This window comes from Columba livia, chromosome 11 (assembly GCF_036013475.1).
Source record: "Columba livia isolate bColLiv1 breed racing homer chromosome 11, bColLiv1.pat.W.v2, whole genome shotgun sequence".
Classification (NCBI taxonomy): Eukaryota; Metazoa; Chordata; class Aves; order Columbiformes; family Columbidae; genus Columba; species Columba livia.
The window spans coordinates 11,919,120-11,940,365 of record NC_088612.1 but is presented as its reverse complement, the minus strand read 5'-3'; the positions used below and the strand labels follow the sequence as shown (position 1 = coordinate 11,940,365).

The following is a 21,246-nucleotide window of genomic DNA, read 5'->3' as shown; positions in this document are numbered from 1 at the left end:
TAATTTTAATGGCCAAAAATAAAAGACAACAGTTAATATACCACTCTAGGCTGAAACACTCGAGTTTTCACATCTGTTAAATGGAGAATTAAAATGAATCAAATGGATCTAATAGAAAATACAATCTAACTTTCGCAGTTGACTTTCAGGCTGGCTCGCGTCACCATATTAATCTCGATGACAGGACCACCACATGCTGGATGTCAGGTCAGCTCGAACCGCTAAAACCAAAGCCCACATCCCTTCCACCCTCCTCTCAACGACACCTCTTCAGCAACGCGTTACTTTGATCTAAAAACCATGAGAACTGAGCTTTTAACATACAGAAAAAGGACAAAACTAGTCTCATCATAGCAAGCATTCTGACCAAAATCTCTGTAGAAGAGTGAAATGTACCGGTAACTTGACATGTATGGCAATGGACATCACACAACATGCAATAAAATGCCCTAATATTATTAGTGGAAATATTTTTAGCTTCAAATTTCCATGGCAGCTTCATGTGGGGAAATACCCAGAGAGGCATCGCGGGGCTGGTGGGGGAGCACAGATTGGAAACGAGTTTGTGAGCTGGTAAAAGAGATATTGTTTTATGGCACACACAATTAAGACACAGCTAATGCTGGGTACGGGGAAACGCAAAGTTCGAGAATTGATTTAGAACATATCCTGCATTACACAAAACGAGACCGTCAACAAATACTTCTTATTTAAATGTTATTCCTGCATAAATCCACTTACCGCCATATAAGCATTTGTTCCAACATACGTCTTGGCTATAGAATTCACCAGCTATCAGACAAAACAGTCTGTTAGAACAATATAAAGATAATGTGGAAATAAAATGGGCAATTATTCCTCATTTAACCTACAATCATCATTCCTATAAATCAACTAAAAATTATGTAAGAGGGAACAAATTTATCTGCAAAGGCATTAAAAATGATTAAATCTCTCCTTTGTTCGGAATGAGAGTTCCAATTTAAACAAGCGCTGCGTTACAGTTTATGGCAGATAACCTTAAACAATTCTGTTAAACAGGATGCTTATGGCTTTAGTACCCCAAACTAGTCTGATATATAAAGTCAATTTGAAGTCGGATTGAGCACACTCATTTTTCAGTCAGCTGGCTCGAGATGTGAATAAAGCCACATTCATCACTTGAATGCAACGAGCGCTAAATACGCTGGAGGGACAACAGCCTCTGACAAGTTATAATACGGGCTTGACCTTCTCTTTGGGCCTCATGTTTGGCTGAGAGGAAAGGTGCTGAAATTCAAATCAACATCACAGCAAGCTCATGGGTCACTCTCACAGAAGTTCTCCAGGGAGGCCCAAAATGGAAATTAATTAAAATTTGTGCTGCACATTGTAAAAGCCCACCACTATTGTTACTCCCAATATTAATTTTTATTGTGGGCCAGTTGGGCTCCCCAGACACATCTCTCGTTCTGCCCTCCCTTTTGTCTGGCCAAAGCGCTTTCATATCAAAGCTGCATATCAATGAAGTTTGCTATTCGTAAGTAGTAATTACAATATCAGCAGTTTTTACTGTCATTAAACAATGAACAATCATATTGAGATGAAGAAAAGTCGCCCAGAGATTCCAAATGAATAGGGCTGTCCCAGCAGAAGGGACTGGCTGGGGGGGTCTGTCTGGCAGCCAGGTGATTTCTGGCATTCCAAGGAGAGCGGGCAGATATTTAATGGGGGAATTACCTGCGTGCTGACCCCAAAGTCGCACAGCTTCACCTGGCCTCGCGTGTTCACCAGCATGTTTGACGGCTTCACATCTGTTAAAGGAACAAAACTGGATTTAATCTATATTATCTGTCGTATATACAGATATCATTACGGATATTGGCATGATAAGACTGTAACAGGAAATACTTCAAAGACTTATTTCAAACGCAACCTCTGGTTTGGAACAGTCAGTAGTACAGATGGTATTTTAACCGTATCTCTCAAATACTGATAATCCACGTTATTAGATCACAGAAACATTTAGGTTGGAAAAGACCCTTAAGATTTTCGAGTTCAAATCTGCAGGTGACACCAATCTGGGAGGGAGAGCAAGCGCGGCGAAGGATGGGACCCAGAATTCAAAAATTTTGGACATATTCAAAAATCAGACTGAAAAAATCAGATGAAATTCAACAGGGACAAGGGGAAGCACTACATTCAGAAAGGGATTAACTGACTGCATAAGTATAGGATTAGACAACTGCCTGGAGTGTAGGCTGAAGCGGGGCCGCAAAAAAGGATCTGCAGATCTGCAGATTATGGCATGGACTGGAAACGACAGAGAGGGAACAAACTCTGTCACTGAACAATTTAGGAACAAGGCAAAAGCAACAGTGCAAACCGTGAAGCCTGTTTCAGCGCCAAGGGACAGCCGGGCTGACCTTGTATGGTTCATCCCAGCCCTGCGACTTTGTATTCTGACACTGCAATTAACCCTGCTCCCTCTTCTCCAACAGCCTGCGCTTCATTCTGTGTAGCAACAAGAGCACAATTTAATATTCTATAAAAATTACAAATATGTTTCCCGTGCAAACACCTGTATATAGGAACACAGATAAAACACAAATGTATAAGCACATCCAAGCATGCTGCTACAAGGATCCTTCTGCAGTTCTGCTCTTGTGCACATTATTTTTCTACCGGCTTCCACCTCCACGGCTTCTACTGCATAAACCTGCTCCGACCTCACAGTTTTAGAGCTTTTACAGAAATTAACTGCCAGCAACGTCTTAAAACTATTACTAATCCTGCTCTAGCAAATTAAACATCAATGTTCATCGTAAAGCCAAATTGTTGTTGCAAAGACCTTAATGCCGACCCCCTCCGATGTCAAAAGAATTCGCATGCTGTAAAAACTGACGTGTGAATGAACTGCTGAACATCCAGCCTGACTGTGGCGGAGGAAACATTGAGAATCGTTCTGTTCCAGGGATGCCAGTTGGGAAACAGAACGTGCACGGTATGGCCTGGCTTAAACTTGGGGAGATTAGAGCACAGTGGCTTTGCCTAATCACTGCTTTCTTCTGTCAAAATGGATTAAAAGCAATAGCTTGTAGCTTTGCCTTCTTTAAAAGTGAACACTAGTTGGGTGCAGATGGATGAAACCCAACTAGAAGAGAACCTAATTTTGTTTATCATTAAGTTTGCCTTTGTTTAGCAGATGTTTTCTGGTAGCACAGTAGCTTGCTTAATTTGTCTCTGTAATGTAGAAATGTATAACCTCAATTAACAAGCTGATTAAACGCTTTCCTATATTTGAGCTAAAAATCCAGTTTAAAGAAGGGAAACATTCAGTAGTACATTATATAGCTTATGCGGATCTGTAGCTTTTAAGTTAGGTATCAATACCGCTAGTATGTTTCGCAACCAGAACCAAAAGAAAAACCAGTCACAAGTGTTTCCATCACATTACAGCATCAACAGACTCTCTTTGTGTATCGTAATCTCCATTTCATCTTTAGGAATTCAATCAGCATGCTGTATTTTGATGGATTTTTACCTATTCTCCTGCCTGAGGTCATGAGACAGAACACTACTACAGAGCAACCCATGCAGTCACAAAATCTCCCATCCACTTCCCAATGACATTTTAGGAATATGTTTTCTGAAAACAACTTCAGGAAGACTCAGATATTTGCTGGTGACAACCTGCGAGGCAGGACGGTCCCATTCAGTGCCGAGTGACTTGGCCAAATCTCCCCAGCCGTGCCGAGAGCACCCGCAGGCTCCAGCCTGAATCCCGAGATGAACAGCACGTTGGGCAGTTAATCCTGTTTAACCTTCTTTCTAAAAATATGGCAGCCGACAGAGCTACCTCGTTACCAGGCTTGTGCTGAATTGTAACGAACTAAACAGGAGATGACATGACACGTACAGAAAATACCGACATTTTGCACCATGAATCCAGCTGTTTACAGTACTAACGCTTTGAAAAGAAAACTGCAGTATCACAAGAGCCCCTTGCTTCTAAATGTAAAGGATGCAATAAACATAATTAATATAATTAATAAGCAAATGGACAAGAGGAAAATTGTGGTGCAGTATGGCTGCAAATAGGTTTGTGGGATGAGGCATTATTTTTTAACAAAACAAAAATCCTTTCCCTCTGAATGGCCTGGGAAGGCAGAGGGAAGATGGAAGCATGAAACACAACAATCTCATGGAAAGGGATGATGAGGCAACATCCCCACAGCCAAAGTTTTTTCTGTAAGTATTCAACCATGTTTTGATTCGGAGGAAGAGGCGGAATGTTCTCCACGTGGAGCCTACAAGCCCTTGTTCCCTTCACACGACCCACCAGAGGAAATACCACGTCATGATTGTCCCGTGTCCCACCAAGGAAGAGCCACCACCTTGTGCCACCAGGGTCCGCAGCCCCCCCACCCCTTCCCTGCCACCATGTGGGGCGGGACAGTAAGTCAGTATAATTAAAAAAGCATCTGTTGTTCATTAAGTGTGGCTTGATCCGGAAATCCTTCCACAAACAAAAACTTTAAGAAAATAAAAATCCTAAAAGAAAAAAGGCAAATTGGCAATTAGCACGTGAAGGAAGGGAAAACAGTGCAGGTTGGGGACTCTACTGAGCAAGCTGCTCAAACAAATACTCTCTTGTCCTTGCAGCAGAATTTAAATAATACTACAAATGGGAGATATAAGCAAATATTTGCCATGAATTCCAACGGTTGGGTTGGTTTCTTCAAGACAAAAAGGAAGTGACAGTTCTGGACAAAACTGTCACTTCACAGAATATATTGAAAGCAGGGAGAAAAATCACCCGATCAGTAAATTAGCCTTTTTGTTTCATAAACCGCTTCAGCTAATGGGTTAAACATTTTTTTGTTTTGTTTTGGAAAACAAATGTGCATAAATAATGTTCTGCACCATCTGCTTGTGATTAATATTACTGTTTAGAAGTGAAAGAATTTAAACAAGAGCCAAAAGGGGTCATTATGCTCCCATTACCAGTGCTTGCTTAATACAAATGATTTCTATGAAGCATCATTATAGAGGATGAACAAGTCCTCTTTGTGATCTATCTGCCTAAGTTGTTTCACCTCTCTGCAAATAAATGGGACCTCCAAGCTCTTACTTATCAGCAAACAGAACTGTCAGAGGTTCAGCTTTTTGAACACCAAACATTTCAATCATCTTGCTTTATTGAAAAGCAAACAGATTAATGATGGGGGGGGAACCCCAACCAAACAGATTTTTAAAAGCTGTCTCTTGACTTTTTCTGTCTTTTAAAAATATAAAACCACAATATGCCAGGTTCAAGGGAGCCAAGAGATACAAAAGCACAATTTTAGCTGCAGACAGCTCTCAGAACGTTACTGTTAAAGAGAAGGTGCTGGAAGAATGAAAATATTTGCTTGCCATAACGACCTCATCAGCATGCTTTTTGCAGAGGATGTGATTATTTTTATTTTATTATTATAATTTATTCTAAATAATTATTTTAATTATTATAAAATATATACTATACATATAATGATTTGATTATAGGTAAGTCTAAGCTGTCCATGCGTGCGCCTATATGCATTTAGCTATCATACAAACACACGTAGGTATGTATGTACATGTACATACACACCCCCTAGTATTTTTGTTTGTGCTTCATTATATGTAGCACTCATTCTGATTAATGCTCACAAAGCTAAAACAGCAGAGGGGGGAAGTAAAATATGCTGCTCTGGAAATCTTTGGTAAAATCCTCGGCAAAGTTCCTGCTGGGATGACGGGAACACTCCTCAGCCATATTGCACAGGTGTCTGTCCCTAACAACCAGCCTATGTCAAAACAAAGAGGATTTTAATATCTTCATATGGAAAAATCACACGAAAAAAAGAAAGAGACCATCTGAGCGATACACAAACCTCCCTCCTGCCAGCGGCAGCCACGCAACCACCAGCCAGTCCAGGAAAATCTCCAGATGACCAACTCTAGTCAACCTTGCACATCACAAACCGCAAAACACCTGCAAAACTCTGACACAAATTTAAAACCCAAGCAGGAACCAAGGTCCCCAGACCGCGCAATATATACTGGCCCCCAGTACACAAATACAGATGAGTACAATTAAACACAAGCGGGTAACATTTATTTCATACATTTCTATTAAGAAGGAGGTGTGAACAGAGAAAAACATACCAGATAAAATGCATATGGTCTATACTTATTCTTGAACTTAACAGATTTTGGTTTGTCTTTATACAAACTTTGACTTTGTACATGATTAGACTTGTTTAATTGCTAATTCTGCTTTAAATCTAAGTTAATTTCTCATTACCCTTCCATTTCTACTTCTTATCCTCTGGGGAAAAGAGCACACTTATCATTGGGACATTCTCACATCTTCCAAAGAAGTGCTGGAGGTGTTAATCTTATGTTTACGTTTGATGTGGGTGTGATGCCTACGACTCCAGCTTTGGGTTTATTAATATGCACGGCTATCACCTCATTAGTTGCCAGGTTTGTTTTGAAGTTAAGCTGTAATATTTGCTGAAATGTCTGATCTGGAATAAAAGACTTTGCTCATTGTTTGTTTCTTTCGCTTTAATCCGTGCTTTAGTCACAAACCAACGTTTGCTGTGCTGCCTTATCCGGCTGCTTCACCACGATTGCTTCTCTGCCTCCGTTATCACCAAATTCTTGACTTTTGAGCCCAGGTGAGCTCCCTGCATGGTCTGTCATAGAGCGAGGAAGTCAGGGGTAAATTTCATTTCCCTCTGATGCATGGAAAGCAGTAGGCAGCTGAAGATCACTTTGAGAAACAAGCATCTTCCTGGCGTTGCATTACTCTGCACCCATTTTTGAGATACAGAAGCACACACACATTTGCCGTATCTTAAAAATGGGTCCAGAGCAATATTGAAAACCAACCCCCTGAGGAAGCTCTGCAGGATGCTGGAATGTTATCTCCTCCGTGGCATTTTGCATGTTCTCACCTTGGTCAACCCAGCAACAGACCAAGGCCAGAAAAATCTCAAGTGTGATGACAAACCAGTTTCTGCGCTTTTCTTTAGACCACAACGAGGACCACACATAATTCATCAGAAACTGAGAGCTGCTCTTCAATCAAGGCAATGAAAGCCATGCAGAAGGGGAGATCGTGTTTTACTGGTAAAGCAAAAATCAGACCCAGGCTCTAAGTTTACAGCAGAAGAAAAATGAAATGTTACGGTTCTAGTATTTATGCCTGACCACGATGCTTTCTCCGAATTCCATTCAGTAGGTGGCCAAAATATTTAATGAAAAAATTAAAAATGAAAAAAAATTCAAATATTTTTTCTTTTTGAGTGTTATAAAAGTATGGCAATGACTGCGCAGCCTCTACAGAGCAATACTGAGCTACGGATGCTCCAGCTGCTCTTTCTTTCATATTTATTCTGCCAATCTCTGTGGCAGCTCTGGTATCGAGACTGCTCAACCTCTTGCTGAGAGTGGATGGAGCTGATAAATCTCTGCATCTGGCAGCATTCAAGCTAATAGGTGAAACCATCATCAGAAATGAAGCCTCCTTGGTAACCTGCATTGAGTTGGTAATGGATTCCAGGTTATTTCTGTTATTTTAATCTGGTGACAGCCTGGGGTCACATATACCAGCAGCCTTAGAATTTCACTCCCCCTCTAATTGGGGGTAAGAAAGCCAGGTCCTTAATTGATCTCTACTCACTCTTCTGGCCACAGCCTTCTTTCTGCCATGCAGGAGAGCCTGTATTCTCACACAGAATCACAGATGGTTTGTGTTGAAGGGACCTTCCCAGCTCCCCCAGTGCCACCCCTGCCATGAGCAGGGACATCTTCACCAGCTCAGGTTGCTCAGAGCCCCGTCCAGCCTGGCCTGGGATGTCTCCAGGGATGGGGCATCCACCACCTCTCTGGCCAACCCCGGCCAGGCTCTCACCACCCTTAGGGGCAACAATTTCTTCCTCATGTCCAGCCTGAATCTCCGATCCTTTAGTTTAAAACCATCACCCCTTGTCCTATCACAACAGGTCCTGCTCAAAAGTCTGTCCCCATCTTTCTTACCAGTCCCTTTTAAGTACAGAAAGGCTGTGCTAAAGTCTCCCCGGAGCTTCCCTTCTCCAGCTGAACACCCCAGCTCTCTCAGCCTGTCCTCCTAGCAGAGCTGCTCCAGCCTTCTGATGATTCTGCTGGCCTCCTCTGGTCCCTGGATCTCCCAGGACAGAAATGCTGTGAGACCAAGGAGGACCTGAAGCTGAAGTCCTGCTGCTCGCTGGGCCATCTCCTCCTCCACTACAAACTGTCCACAAAAGCCTCAGGACAGTCTGAGCCCAAGCTCCAGGGAGGGGCAGGGCCTCAATAACTGCCTCAATACCTCAACAGCATTTCCTATCAAGTTTCTTCGTCCCTGTACAGATGTCTGGATGACGCTCCAGAGGTGCCCGACTCCCTGCGCCCATCACACCAGGACACCGAGCTCCAAACCCAGGCACTTCTCATCGCCCTGCGAGAGCCCCGCAACGACTCCTCAGCCACTCCAAAAGAAACCGTTTCACCTATTTGGTTTGCAACTTAAAATTTCCCACATGTCTCTCTACTTTACACTTCTCTTTCAATCCCAAGTGCTGTCGGTTACTGCACACTCCAACCGCGCACACGGGCTGGGCGAGCAGATGGGTTAAATTAAACACTATTGTTAGCAACATTAGGAACCAGAGCACTTAGTTTCAGACACTTTACAAACATTATAAATGTAATGAGTTTCTCTTTTTATTTTTTTTTTTTGGGGGGGGTCTAGGGGCAAGGGCTTCTTTGTTCTTTAAACAGCATCTTCCACTGTTTCCAGAACTGACATTGTCTATCAAAGTTCTAAAATATCTGAATTAAACTACCACAATTTTTTAAACAAAATGTAACAGCATTAAAAAGCAAGATATAAAGGAGTTTTTTAAAAATACAGCTTAGCTTCAGGAAGGAGAACAAACAGCAAAATCCCCAAATGGCTTATATCCAAGCATGTTTATAGTTTCTTTGGTTATTCATGACCATGACAGTTGGCCACAATTTTAGAGATGTGAGACTCTAGCAATGCTTGTGGCTGTCACGTGAGATTTCTGAAGTACCTAAGAAAACTCATTATGTATCTTCTGTTTTCAATGCTAGTCAAACATCTGATTTTCCTTGCTGATTTTTCCACTGGGCACCTGTTTGCAACCCTAAGCATCTAAATCTCTATAAAATTCATTTATCTCGTTAGTCTTTTCTTTGTAGAGGAGGAAGGAGGGCAATAAAAGAGAACAGCAGTAATAATATTTTATCAGAAAATCTGCAAGGCTAATGAATAAGATTTATTCCATGGTACTCCACTGGAATCAAACCAGATGTTAGTGTGGTCTATTGCCTCTCTAGAAAGTGTTGTTAAAATCAAATAATATGGTATTTCATTGGAAAACAGAAACCATCTGTTACTCACCTCTGTGTAAAATCTTCAGACTCCATAAATAGGTGAGGCCTTTCACAACCTGAATTGAAAAGAAAAAGCAACAACACGTATTGAAGATTCCTGGTAAGAAACAAGACAGGTCTCAGCTGGCGCGAGCCATTAGAGACACGAGTTCCAGTGAAGAACGGAGCCAGGGCCATGAAAAGGGTGACACAGCATCCCTTCCAAAGGACTGCGGGACCCACAGCAACCGAGGCAAACCTGCTGCAGACTGAACGGCAACAGATTCTTTAAGAATACACAAATAAACTCCTTCCCAGGTATGTACACTGAAGTCAGCTGAACTTAAACTGAATCCCTTTAGGCATTTCAGTGCATTTTTAATTTACCTATCTTTGCTGGGGTGTTAAAATCATGAAAGGCGAAGAGTGTAATGATTTTTCTTCTTGCAATAAAAGCAACCCGGTGAAATTAAAGGCCAGAAAATAACAAAATCGCTAATAGGCTCTTGGACTTCATCCTCCCTTTCCCCTTTTTTCCATTTGGTGCATCTGTACTTTTTCCTCCTTTATTTCTCATGCTTTTACTTACTCTGCACATGCAGATCACTTCTTCTTGAACTGTATATATTGTCTCATTCTTCATATCACTCATCTTGGACAAACACAAATCTTACTATGCCTCACTGCCCCAGAAAATACAATTGGGACCCCTAAATGCTAAGATCTGGGGCAGACTTTGGCCTGCTCTTCCTGAGGTTGCTCCTTCCACTCCCTAAACTGTTAAAACCAAACTCAAAACCCTGTTACTCCAGCACTACACTGGAGTGTTTTATGCATGAGATGTATTTTAATGAAAATTTGTAGGACGTGCGGGTGTATTTCCCAAACCAACAACCCTGACACTTCCTTACATAGAATATGTACATATGGCTCTTTCAGGGCCAACAAGATCATCACTGGATCCAATCGCCACTCCATTTATTGTCTATATACAACCTGATTATAATAATGCCAAATTAAACGAGCCAACTTCATTCAGCCAGCTCCCTAAGAGAGCAGTTGGGTGTCACAAGTTATCCTCTCTGCAGGTTTTGTTTCTGTAAAGTAATTAAACCCCAATACTTCTTGCATTTTTAATACAGTAATTTTTCCCCTGGATTTACTACTTTCACAAGCCCAGAGAACTAACAAGATTCTACAAACCTAATTCTACTACTGCTGACTGTTTATCCAAACTATCCCTGCTGTCTCAGGCAGCTTTTTTAACAGAGCAAATATTTTTTACCAAGTTCTCACCTATGAGATGACATTCCATTCATTTTCCTGAGACACTCTCTTTGTGCATCTCCAGAACAATAAAACATTTTCGACGTTTGCAAAGTTGTAAGAGTTTTTCAGACAAAACAACTACATTCTTTTCATTGTCCAAGTGGACCGAAATGAAATTACTTCTGCTGAAGTGATCAAGCAGAAGTGCTAAAAATATTATGCAGCCTCAAAACAGACAGCATAATGATTTTCAGCCTTCCTGTTGGATTAGAAACTAATATTAAAATTTATTCTGTAACCAAAACCCGATGTCAGTGGAATCTGAATCTCTTTTGTACAGCAAATAATGATTCTGGATCCCTAGTAAATGATTTCAGGTGGCAATTCCTCAGTGTTCACCTCACACTCCAGCCCCAGCTATTGCGTGGCCTCAGATGGTAATTACCTGTAACAAAAGGCCTTAGTCAAATTCTGCATGCCGGGCGCTGTGGCCTTGTTCACGTTAGCCTTTCAAAGAGCAAAACAGGGGAATTCTACTTACACAGCATTTTGACATAAGAAAAAAAAAAGTAGTAGTATTGATGCAAAAATAAATAAAGGGGGTGCAACATTTCAGGCTTCCTCCAATGGTGAAAGTGATTTTGAGAACAGTGAGCTGCTTTGGTTATTCAACATATATTTAGACTAAAATCTTTAAAACCATTTAAAATGATCTCATTTATGTTAAAGTTTGTATTTGTAGAAAAAAGGAAACATTTCCTACAGAAAATAAAATCAACAGCTGTGAGTTATTAAGCATCTTTATTATGGAACATGTGCTGAACAAGCAATTATAAAAGACACAGTATTAAACAAACTCTCACATTCAGTTTCTCTCAGTCCGAGTGTACAAAGGAATGAAAAGAGTATTTTCCCTTGGTCCTGGGCTGCAAATATGCGCACAGAAGCCCCTCGAATGGACCAACCTAGTGCAAAGTACCGTTATTCACTTCCCTTACATTTGCCTATTAGGGAAGGACTCTTTAAGTATTAAATATTATTCTAAAAGGGTGCTGGAACAGAGTATCTTTTGACTGAACCTCTAGCAGGAATTATTGGTATTCAGTAAAGTAGGTTGTACAACAATGACTTGACAAAGCCTTGACACAAAAAGTACTTCCAGCTGCTGTCAATCACTCACTCTCTTGACAGTTCAAGTGCACATCCTTTCAGGGAGAACTTCAATCAACATTAGCACTCAAAATACAGTGCACAATGTCACTGCTTCAGAAATTGAAGTGAAAATAAATGTGTGAAGCGGCAAGCAAAGGGAGAACAGGCTTTCCAGCGGCAGACCCAAACCAGCCCGCATCAGGGCGAAGCCAGGAGGGCCCACAACATCACTTTGGGGTTCCCGAGACTCTTCCTGTGGGAAAGCACACCAGCGATTCACACAAATAAAGAATACAAGGAAGAAGAGAGATTTCCCCTTCTCGTTGACACTGTCTCATACAGGCAAGCGGGATGAATTTTACGATCAAGTCAGAGATCCCTCCCATTTCTTGGTGACTCAAGTCTCAGCAGATTCTACCTCTCTCTTCCCCCTTTATCATGTCCCCAAATAAACAGTGCTTCTCCCCAAGCTCTGGCAAACACTTTCCTCCTTTAAGGATTTATTTTCACTGCCTTGCTTAATTTCCAGCATTCTGCCCTTCAGCCTCAAATCCTGGCCTCACCCTTTGCTCCTCAAAAAAATAACTAAGAGAGAAGAGTATGGCACTTGGCAATATATTTCTGCTATTTCAGCTTGAAAGCTGATTGTCCATTGCAATTAACAGTGACCACTTCTTCAATGGGAAATGAATAACAAGAATGCTATGGTGTATGGGCTACACATATTCTACATGGCTTGGATATCTAGTCTAATTCTCAGCAGATAAGGGTTCACATCAGAAAAAATACCACGGCAGTTGCCATCATAAAAAAAAAAATGTTTGTTTCAGGAGACAAAACTCCAAAATCTAATTGGGAGGGGAGTAGATGAGTAAGCAAATACTGTACGTGCCCCCCAAGCAGTGCACTGGTATTTAGACCAGAATTTCAAGGAAACAAGAAACCAGCACCGACATCATGCTGTCCTTTTGGCTACAGAGAGACAGGGTGGTCAGGACAGCGATGTGTCTTGAGGAGTTCAGCCCCAAACCTGAGATCAAAGAGTGCAGGGAAACGACCTCAAGCACAACTCTGTGTTTAACTGAGCAAATGTATCTGGAATTTCCTGCACCTTTCATGCTTGTTGCTGAGAGTAGAACAATTTTTAAGGGTTGTCAGTCCACTACTATTCACAATAATTAAATTTGTAGAACAAGAAAAGAAGCAAGAAAATAATCTGGTTGGAGCAAGGGGAATGACTGAGATGTTGCTAAACATCTATATGTGCCAGCGTATTTTTCCTCTGGAAATGGTTTCACTTAAAACCTTCTACAAATATAACACAAAGGTATTCTAATTAACAGATGTGCAGGTCACACATATTATTAAGCAGCTTCAATAGACTAATGCGTTGTATATTCTCCCAAGAGAATAAAAGACAAATGACCCTGTGTACACGGTGTACAAGGTAGAAAGAAAACATACAGGTTGGAAAAAAAGAGACACTATGGAAACTCCAGATTTTGTCCACAGAATCCATGAGTACACGCTCTAGCTTTTGTTTGATGTTCTCCTTCTTATCGGCACACGAACAGAAATCCTCTAGGCTTTGGGAAATCTTTGCAAGCTGTTCAGCGTGGGGATTAAGGTGTCTGTGTACAGGACTCAGCAAAAAGGTGTCTTGACCACCAAATGAGCAACTGGAACATCAGCCACCAAGACACAGGATGGCCATGTGTGCAGATTTAATGGAGCCACTCCTGCTGCCACCAATAAATTACAGAAAAAACCCTCTTTTTTTCACCTCTTTGCTGACCCCTGCGCCACACTGGGCATGGGTACAGGTTGCTAAAGCAGCAAATAAAATAACTAGAAAAAGTGAAGTATTGGTGCACTGTCCATGTCAGGGAGTCAAGCTCACTAACTAACAGATTTGTTAAGAGATGACCCTGCGGGTGAACCAAAAAAATATATATATCAAGACATAAAAGATGGGGCTGAAGCACCATCATTATGGATAAGCGAAAAATTGGAGGAGAACATCTGCAGAATACCAAGCCAGGTGGGTTAGGAAGGATGGGGAAGAGACAAAAGCACATAAGGAAATGTTAAGGTAAGTTATTGTGAATGTATCAAACAGACAATATGAAAGGAGATACGGAAAAGGAGAAGGAAGAAGCATCTGAGAAAATGCTTGAAGGTCCATCCCAGTATTTTTAGACTATAAACATACTACTTAGCATCAGGAATATGAGGAAGAAGAGATGAAACGTTTTTTACTCTGAACTAAAGGTGAAAAGCATTCAAATTCCATAAGAAACTGCTAGGTTATATAATGAGCAGATTTGAAGCTACTTAGAGGAAAGCGCATCAGAGAAGGATGTTCATCACCCTGGGCAGGCCACACAAATTAAGAGAAAGTAGAGCTGTGAATTACAATGAACAGAGACTAAATAGCTGCCTGTGTTGGATTAAAGGATTTAAATTGTCAGCTTGATGTATAATGAATGTGAAAACCCAGCACTTAATTAAATGGCACATGATAGAATAACTTTGTTACGCTTTAAACTGCTTAAGTTATCAAAGTATTCCTTATATTTAGCAATTGTTTAGCAGTATCTCTCTCCCTTGTGAGATCCACTAAGACGTTGGTCATTGACCCTGTGTTCAGCTCCGGCAAAATACAGAACTTTTTCCTTTTTATTCTTTGTTTTGGTTGGTCTGTAATCTGAGTTTTCAATCACAGCTACTGCATTTCTAGCAATGCAAAATCACTGAATCACTTCTTAAAGGAACCACAGAGCACAGAAGGACTCAAAAGGTAAATAAAGGCAGTTAAGAGGACTGGTCCATCCTACAAGGGACACATGTATGCTTTCATCAGAGACACGTTACGCGCACCATCAAAAACTGAAAGACAAAAAGAAAAAAGTACTTACAGCTACTGCTATTCTTCCAAGTACATGTTCTGGAATTTTTCTATAAACATCCAAAGAACCCCCTGCAGGGACAAACAAAATGTGCTTAGGTAATATAAAATGAAATACTGCCCTAGATTTGAAGTCACAAGGGGTTTCTAGGCCTTGGTTATTAATAAAAACACCATCAATGATGTAACAATAACTGTGTCAGAAATAACTGACCTTAAAAATCTACCAAACTCTGAATAAACACATGAAACAGTACTCAGGTCTCTTTTCACTCACGTTACTTATTTTTTGCTTTAATATTCAAACTCTTTTTAGAAAATCTTCCAGTCACAGGACAGGATATCAAAACAGGAGGCAATAAAGCAAATCTAAAATCGAGAATTAAAAAATAGCCAAGCAGAAGGGGAAAAAAAAAAAGCCAAGCCAATTCCAAGCAGAGCAGCTCACATTTAGCTTGCAGGAGCATGCTGAGGTTCTCCAAAGTGCTCAGCACGGTTGGGCCAACACTGAGCAATTAAGAAAACTACACCTTGTACTTTGCTTATGGTTCAGCTTTTAAAAGTAAAAACCACTGATTTGGAAATGCTGCAATCCAAAGAAGTCACCAGATGCTTATTCTAGTCTTCAGCCTTAATTTTACAACCGTTCTTACAAATATATATATACTTATCCTAATGACGGGGGTTTCATGGTGGTCGTGGTGGTTGTTTCCCCCCCTCAATTTCCTCATCATCTCTACTGTCAGAAATACAGTATGTGTTTATCTTTGCTTACGTTGCCCTGATTCCAGGTCACTGAAACCCCTATTCGTTTAATCTTTCAACTTATACTGCCCACGTTACCTGTCTATTATAATTAACTTCAGTTTTAAAAGTAAATATAAGTACTATTTAATAGAAATAAGAGGATGCAGCATCACAGATACCTTCTGCTCATTACAATAGCCAGACAGAAGGCAATAATATAGCAGGTGGTTCCTGTTTATGCCTATAACATATTCTTAAATTTCAGACAAAAAAGACATATTTTCATACACCAAACTGCTAAGTCTTGCTATTACGGATGTCACTAAAGGCAGCGCTGTTTGGAAAATGAAGGAAAGTATCTTTCTGCAAACAATCGGGAAAATCTGCCATTCTTCTGCAGCGGACAACATTTCCAAATCCAAATCCATAATGTTAGCTCCCAAATCTACATGCAGACATCAAGGTACAGCCTGAGAACCTGCCCCTCTCACGACTTTTAAGAGGAACTCAGTGGGAGTTCAGTTGTTTCCAGGAGAAGGGGCAATATCAGAAGGAAAAGGCAATAGTGCATTTCACCATCTTTATTCACAAGAACACAATCTTTATTATAAATATAAAAGGGCGGCCTCATTTTGCATCTCTAATGATCTTTAAGAGCAATTGACAGGTGGCAGGGTGACCCAGGGCAGTTTGGCCTCAGTGTTTTAATATTTGCAGACTCGGAATTATTTGGCTTTTTCCTGCTTGAAGGAGCCAGGAAAGAACCAATATGATACGATAATACATGGGCAGCACCTTTTCCCTGTGTATACCCCTAAGTCACAAGTATCCCCAAAAGAGGCAGATCCACCTGTATTTAAGTAATTCAAAAAGGAAATACCTATGTTTTGTAATATGGTACAGGATATCACTGGGATACAGACACAAACTGGCCTAAGACAGTCAAAAGGGCTGAAAATTTGTCAAGGTTAAAGCTGTTCATCTGCAGGATGACAAAGTGTTTTTTCTTGTATTTTCCTGCGTCCTTATGCATCAAAATTAAAGGTCTGGGGAGAGAAAGAAAAAAAGAGGCAAGGTCCCTTCATTTGCATTTTGTTCTTCCTTTAACTGATTGCTGTTGCTTCCTGCCAGAAGGAGTGCACACCATGAGGCAGAGCAGAGGTCATCTGCAGGATAATTCCAAGTAATTTGTACATGGTCAGTAAACACCATTGTTGTGCAACATCACGAGGGATGCATACCCTGAAGGCTTCAGTATTTTCAAATAAGAAATTGGAACTGCAAGCCTTTATGTCCGTCACTTTTTAAAGAAATCTCTGAATTAGGAGCGCACATTCTCCAGGCAGACACACGTTTTGGCACGAGTAGATGCTTCCGTACTGCATGTGACGACACTTAACGCAGGCTTGCAAGTCTGAGTAAAACTGCAAGGGCAGAACAGAGAAATGGTGAATAGTCGCCCAGCGGGAGAGCAGCAAAGAATTTCACTTGTGGGCTTTGCTGAATAAACGTAATACCTCTTCATCTAATGTGAGAAATCTGAGAGAACACACATACTTGGAAATGGGGCACAGTGATGGCACAGAGGTAGAAAGTGTAAAAAGAAATAACAGTAATAGCAAACCATTCTAAGAGGGAGAAAACAAAATGCACCATGAACACCTACAGGGATTTATCCATGGTCCCCATCAAACAGAAAGAAGCTACTCAATGATGTTTAATGGTTCATATTTGGCTTTGGAAATCTTTCCTGCAAGAAAGCCCTGGTAAATTATTCACAAGATCTTTACTTCTTCAAACCCAGCTTAGCTGAACCTTTGTGAAAAACCCAGATAGGGCACAAAACACTGGCTCATAAGAAAATCCTGGAGCAACAGACGATTGCTGGTAACAACACCACGATGTTCAAAGTTGAATTCTGTGCAGGGGGTTCTTGCACACGAGACTGCATCAGTCATAAGACGCTCTCAAGATTGATACACAGAGGGCAGCAATGATTATAAATCGCTGTAATCAGCATAATTGTTCTGCTTTTTCTCCAAGAATGCCATGCAGGACAAGATTACAAAGCAAAGAACTAATGTATCTCCATGATGACAGTGGCATCAGTCAGTGGGGAAGGGGATATTGCTGGTGTGAAGGAACAAGAGGAAACTCAAAAAGAAACTTGGCGCAGAACTGCGAAACAGCTGCGGGAGAGAATAATTCCTTGCCTTGCAATTAAGAGACGATTTCCACTGAAAACACATAGGACATTGGGTTAATAGATTTCTTTAAAAGAAAATCTGTTTTGGCTATCAAAACAGTAAAAGTGAGGAACAGCTGTTTTGTCAGCGAGGACAGATTGTAGGGAAGACTCAAATATCAAACTACAAATTAAGCTAGCATTTATTTCTGTTCTATTTACATTTTCAATAAAAGTAAGCGAAGTTACACTCTGGGAAAACACAGCACACCATGGAGAATATAACACAATCTCAATGCCAACCTGCTTTTTTAAAAACTACCTGCGAAGTTATAAATACCTAACATTTTCAAGTCATACGACTGCATTTTGCTCCATTCTGGAGAAGCACATGTATTATTTTCCCATTTATGTGTTCAGCAACTGAAAGCATACTAGGTATACAACTCACCATCCATGAACTCTGTACACAACGAAATTCTGTTTTCTACAAAAAACGCTCCATAAAATCCTATGATATATGATGAGTCGCACTGGAAAAAGAAAGGGGAAAAAAAAGAGAGAAGCCTGTTTTAAAATTTGCTGTAAGATGATTATAAGCAAGTATAATGGAAATGAGAAAACCTGTGTACCTTATAAAGAATTTCTAACTCCGACATTATCTGCTTCTGGAGTTCCAGTGTTATATCTAAGGGTATGACCTAAAATGCAAACGACAGGCGTGTGATTAGAAAAAGTGAATGCTTCAAAATAAAAAAATAGAAGACCTATGTATTAATGATCCTCATGTGAGAAAAGCAAAGAGAGGAATAGCTTCTCTGCTCTTCCCTTCACCCAGGCCCATTTTTCATGATTTTGAGCCAGGCTCCAAACCAGGACTAAAGCACCATGCGCCGCAGCCAAGGCGGGAAGCGCTGTCTGGAGTTTTCAGGATTTTCAAGACAGACGCTCTCAGTAAGGACGCTGGTTCCCACAGAACCGGCGCTCAAAGTCAACTTTTACAAACAATTCTTTGCCACAATTAGTTGAACAGTTGCACACTTGATTTTTAAGTACAGCTCTCTAAACCAAAATGGACTTTACATGGATTTAGCCAAGCTTGGTCTTCTATCACACAATATTTCACAGCTGAATACTTTAAGCTAGGAGGGAAACAAAGTCTAATCAATTTGTGGAATTAGCAGAAGAGATATAGGCTGCACATACTGCTGACAAAACAAAATACAGAGAGACCATTTCCAAACACACGCAGTATCAAAATCTGTCTAAAAGAAAAAACTATAATCTGTTTCTATCGAGAGTTTGCTTTAGGGTTATTTATAAAAGCTGTCACTAAACTAAATTGTAAGTGTACTACAGAGTTGCCAAGAAACGTTTAGCACACTTGTCTAGATCAATAATCATTTTCCAACAATATTCACAGCATTTTTCCAGCGTGAAAAACTTCAAATAATTCACTGGAATACCACCATTTGCACCCATTGAATATTAACCCAATTTAATCTTGCCGACCATCTAAAATTAAATTTTCTCTCGCTAAATTCTACTCACAGTGAGAAATTTCCCTGCCTCCTTTAGTCTGAAGGCTTCAACGACCTGCATGACTACTAGTTAGAGTGATCAGTGCCAAATCCATCACCTGCATGACGACTAGTTAGCGTGATCAGTGTCAAATCCATCACTAGTTAGTGTGATCAGCGTCAAATCCAATCAACCAAGACCGGCAATGAAGAAAGGTCTCTGACTGATTTGCATTAACTATAATTACATCCAGATCCTGTGTTCTAATGGTGAAGATAACCCGGCAAAGCAGGGCTACCCTATTGACAAATGTTCAGGATACTATACAGCAGAGCACGTATAGAAATGTAATGGTACGGTAAGCATACATCACCATAAAGTAAATGAGGAGAGACCGCTGTCTCACTTTCTGTGCAGAACTATTGTGCAGAAGCGTTTGCTTCCATCTGAACACGACTTACAACACCAGAGAGACACTCATCTCATGTCAAGGTTGGAGGAACCTGATGTTATTTACAGCATTGAAATGTGGGACAAAGAGGGAAAAAAAACCCAAATCTATATAGCACTGCCTTAATCTGCATTTGAAATCTCCATGGTCATGCTCATTTTGTATAAAATTTCCAAGCCTGTATAGAAAAGGAAGTTTGTATGTGTGAAAAAACTTGTAAGAATGTGTGGGCTGACAGTGCTAAGCATGGGCTGGAATAACGTTAAAACAAGAAAATAAAATAATAATAACTCCAAACCAACCCCTCAAACATAGTATTAAAAACCCCAAACCCAAACAAACAAAACCCTCCAAATCAAACACACGCCCTCAAACCCATTGCTACCAAGGACAAAGCTGTGAACAAGGATTTGGCTGCACCTTCCACAACTGTGACACAGGTAAGCAAAGGAGATGTAAAATTAGACAACAAACTTTTCCAAAATGGCGATGTCGGAAAGAACTTTTGTGGCAAAAAATCACTGAGATTTTCTCAATGATTGAAAGTGGAAAAGTGAAAATGAGTTTATCAGGCACAGAATAAAATGCCGTGAGGTCCCACGGCTCCGTTCAACTCGTGCAGGAGCAGTTGCACCAGAATCCCCCAACAAAAGTCCGAGGAGCAGAGAAGCTCGACACTGGTCCCCAGCCGCCCCAGCATATATTTTTTTTAAATTTAAATGACATTGAGATCCTCTGGGATTCAGCATTGTGCTCCACACCCTCCTGCACATCCTCGTTTTCCAGTTCCTGCCTAAAATACAGCACTCTTGGAATAACTTAACACATTTATAACATACTTGAACTCAACATCCCCAACGTTTCCAGTGAAAAGGGTTAATTTTTATCAGAATACCTGAGCAGATTCCCCCTGCTCTCCACTACACCTCCAGGACAAATAAGGATGAGTTGTCAAGTTAAATACAAGCAGTCAAGTGACTGAATTATAATTTACTCTGTGCTCAATTTAAATTAGTGTGAAGCTATTAAAATATACAGTATAAATACGGCAATTCATCACAAGCTGTCATGGATGACTTCATCTATTTGCTGGAGTGGCATACGTTCCACTAAAGGGAACGAGAGCAAAATCACAGGTCAAATTAAGATGCTATTCTGTTTTAATTCACTTATTTAATCTGTGGCGACATAATTGTCTTTTACAGTATGTACAACTCAAAGGAAATTTGGGAGTATTATAGTCAGTATACAAATGATTAATCAAATGGTCCATTTAAATGCTGGCTTAAGAGAAGGAGAAACTCCAAGCAGTCGAAGAATGGCAATCAGCCAGTGTACACTAACATTTTTCATTAGGATTTTTCCCTCTAATCAGGAAAAAAAAGCTACCGTAGAAGATTCTATTAAATCCTCTGCACATTATCTAGCTGTAAAGTTTACACCAAATACGTAATAACAGCTTCGGTCTGTAATACAGTTATTAAAATGGGTTTGTTCTCCTGTTCAGTATGTTTACAAGATTATCTACCAGCTAAAAGCATTTTAATCAACAGGTTTGCACGATGTTATCTTGTTCTACCA

General features: G+C 40.5%; 1 protein-coding gene across 12 annotated transcripts in view; it reads right to left on the bottom strand.

Annotated features, from left to right (window-relative positions):
* Positions 1 to 21,246, bottom strand: part of MAP2K5 (mitogen-activated protein kinase kinase 5) — a 126,729-nt gene that overhangs the window by 60,306 nt on the left and 45,177 nt on the right. For 10 of the 12 annotated variants that reach the window (XM_065076783.1, XM_065076781.1, XM_065076774.1 and 7 more), the window contains 6 exons: positions 18,326 to 18,394; positions 18,145 to 18,226; positions 14,772 to 14,833; positions 9,461 to 9,509; positions 1,720 to 1,793; positions 742 to 792 (listed from right to left, as the gene is read on the bottom strand). In XM_065076783.1, the coding sequence (XP_064932855.1) occupies positions 742 to 792; positions 1,720 to 1,793; positions 9,461 to 9,509; positions 14,772 to 14,833; positions 18,145 to 18,226; positions 18,326 to 18,394 (387 nt within the window). The remainder of the gene's footprint in view (positions 1 to 741; positions 793 to 1,719; positions 1,794 to 9,460; positions 9,510 to 14,771; positions 14,834 to 18,144; positions 18,227 to 18,325; positions 18,395 to 21,246) is intronic. The other 2 variants (XM_065076777.1, XM_065076775.1) reach the window with 1 other exon arrangement.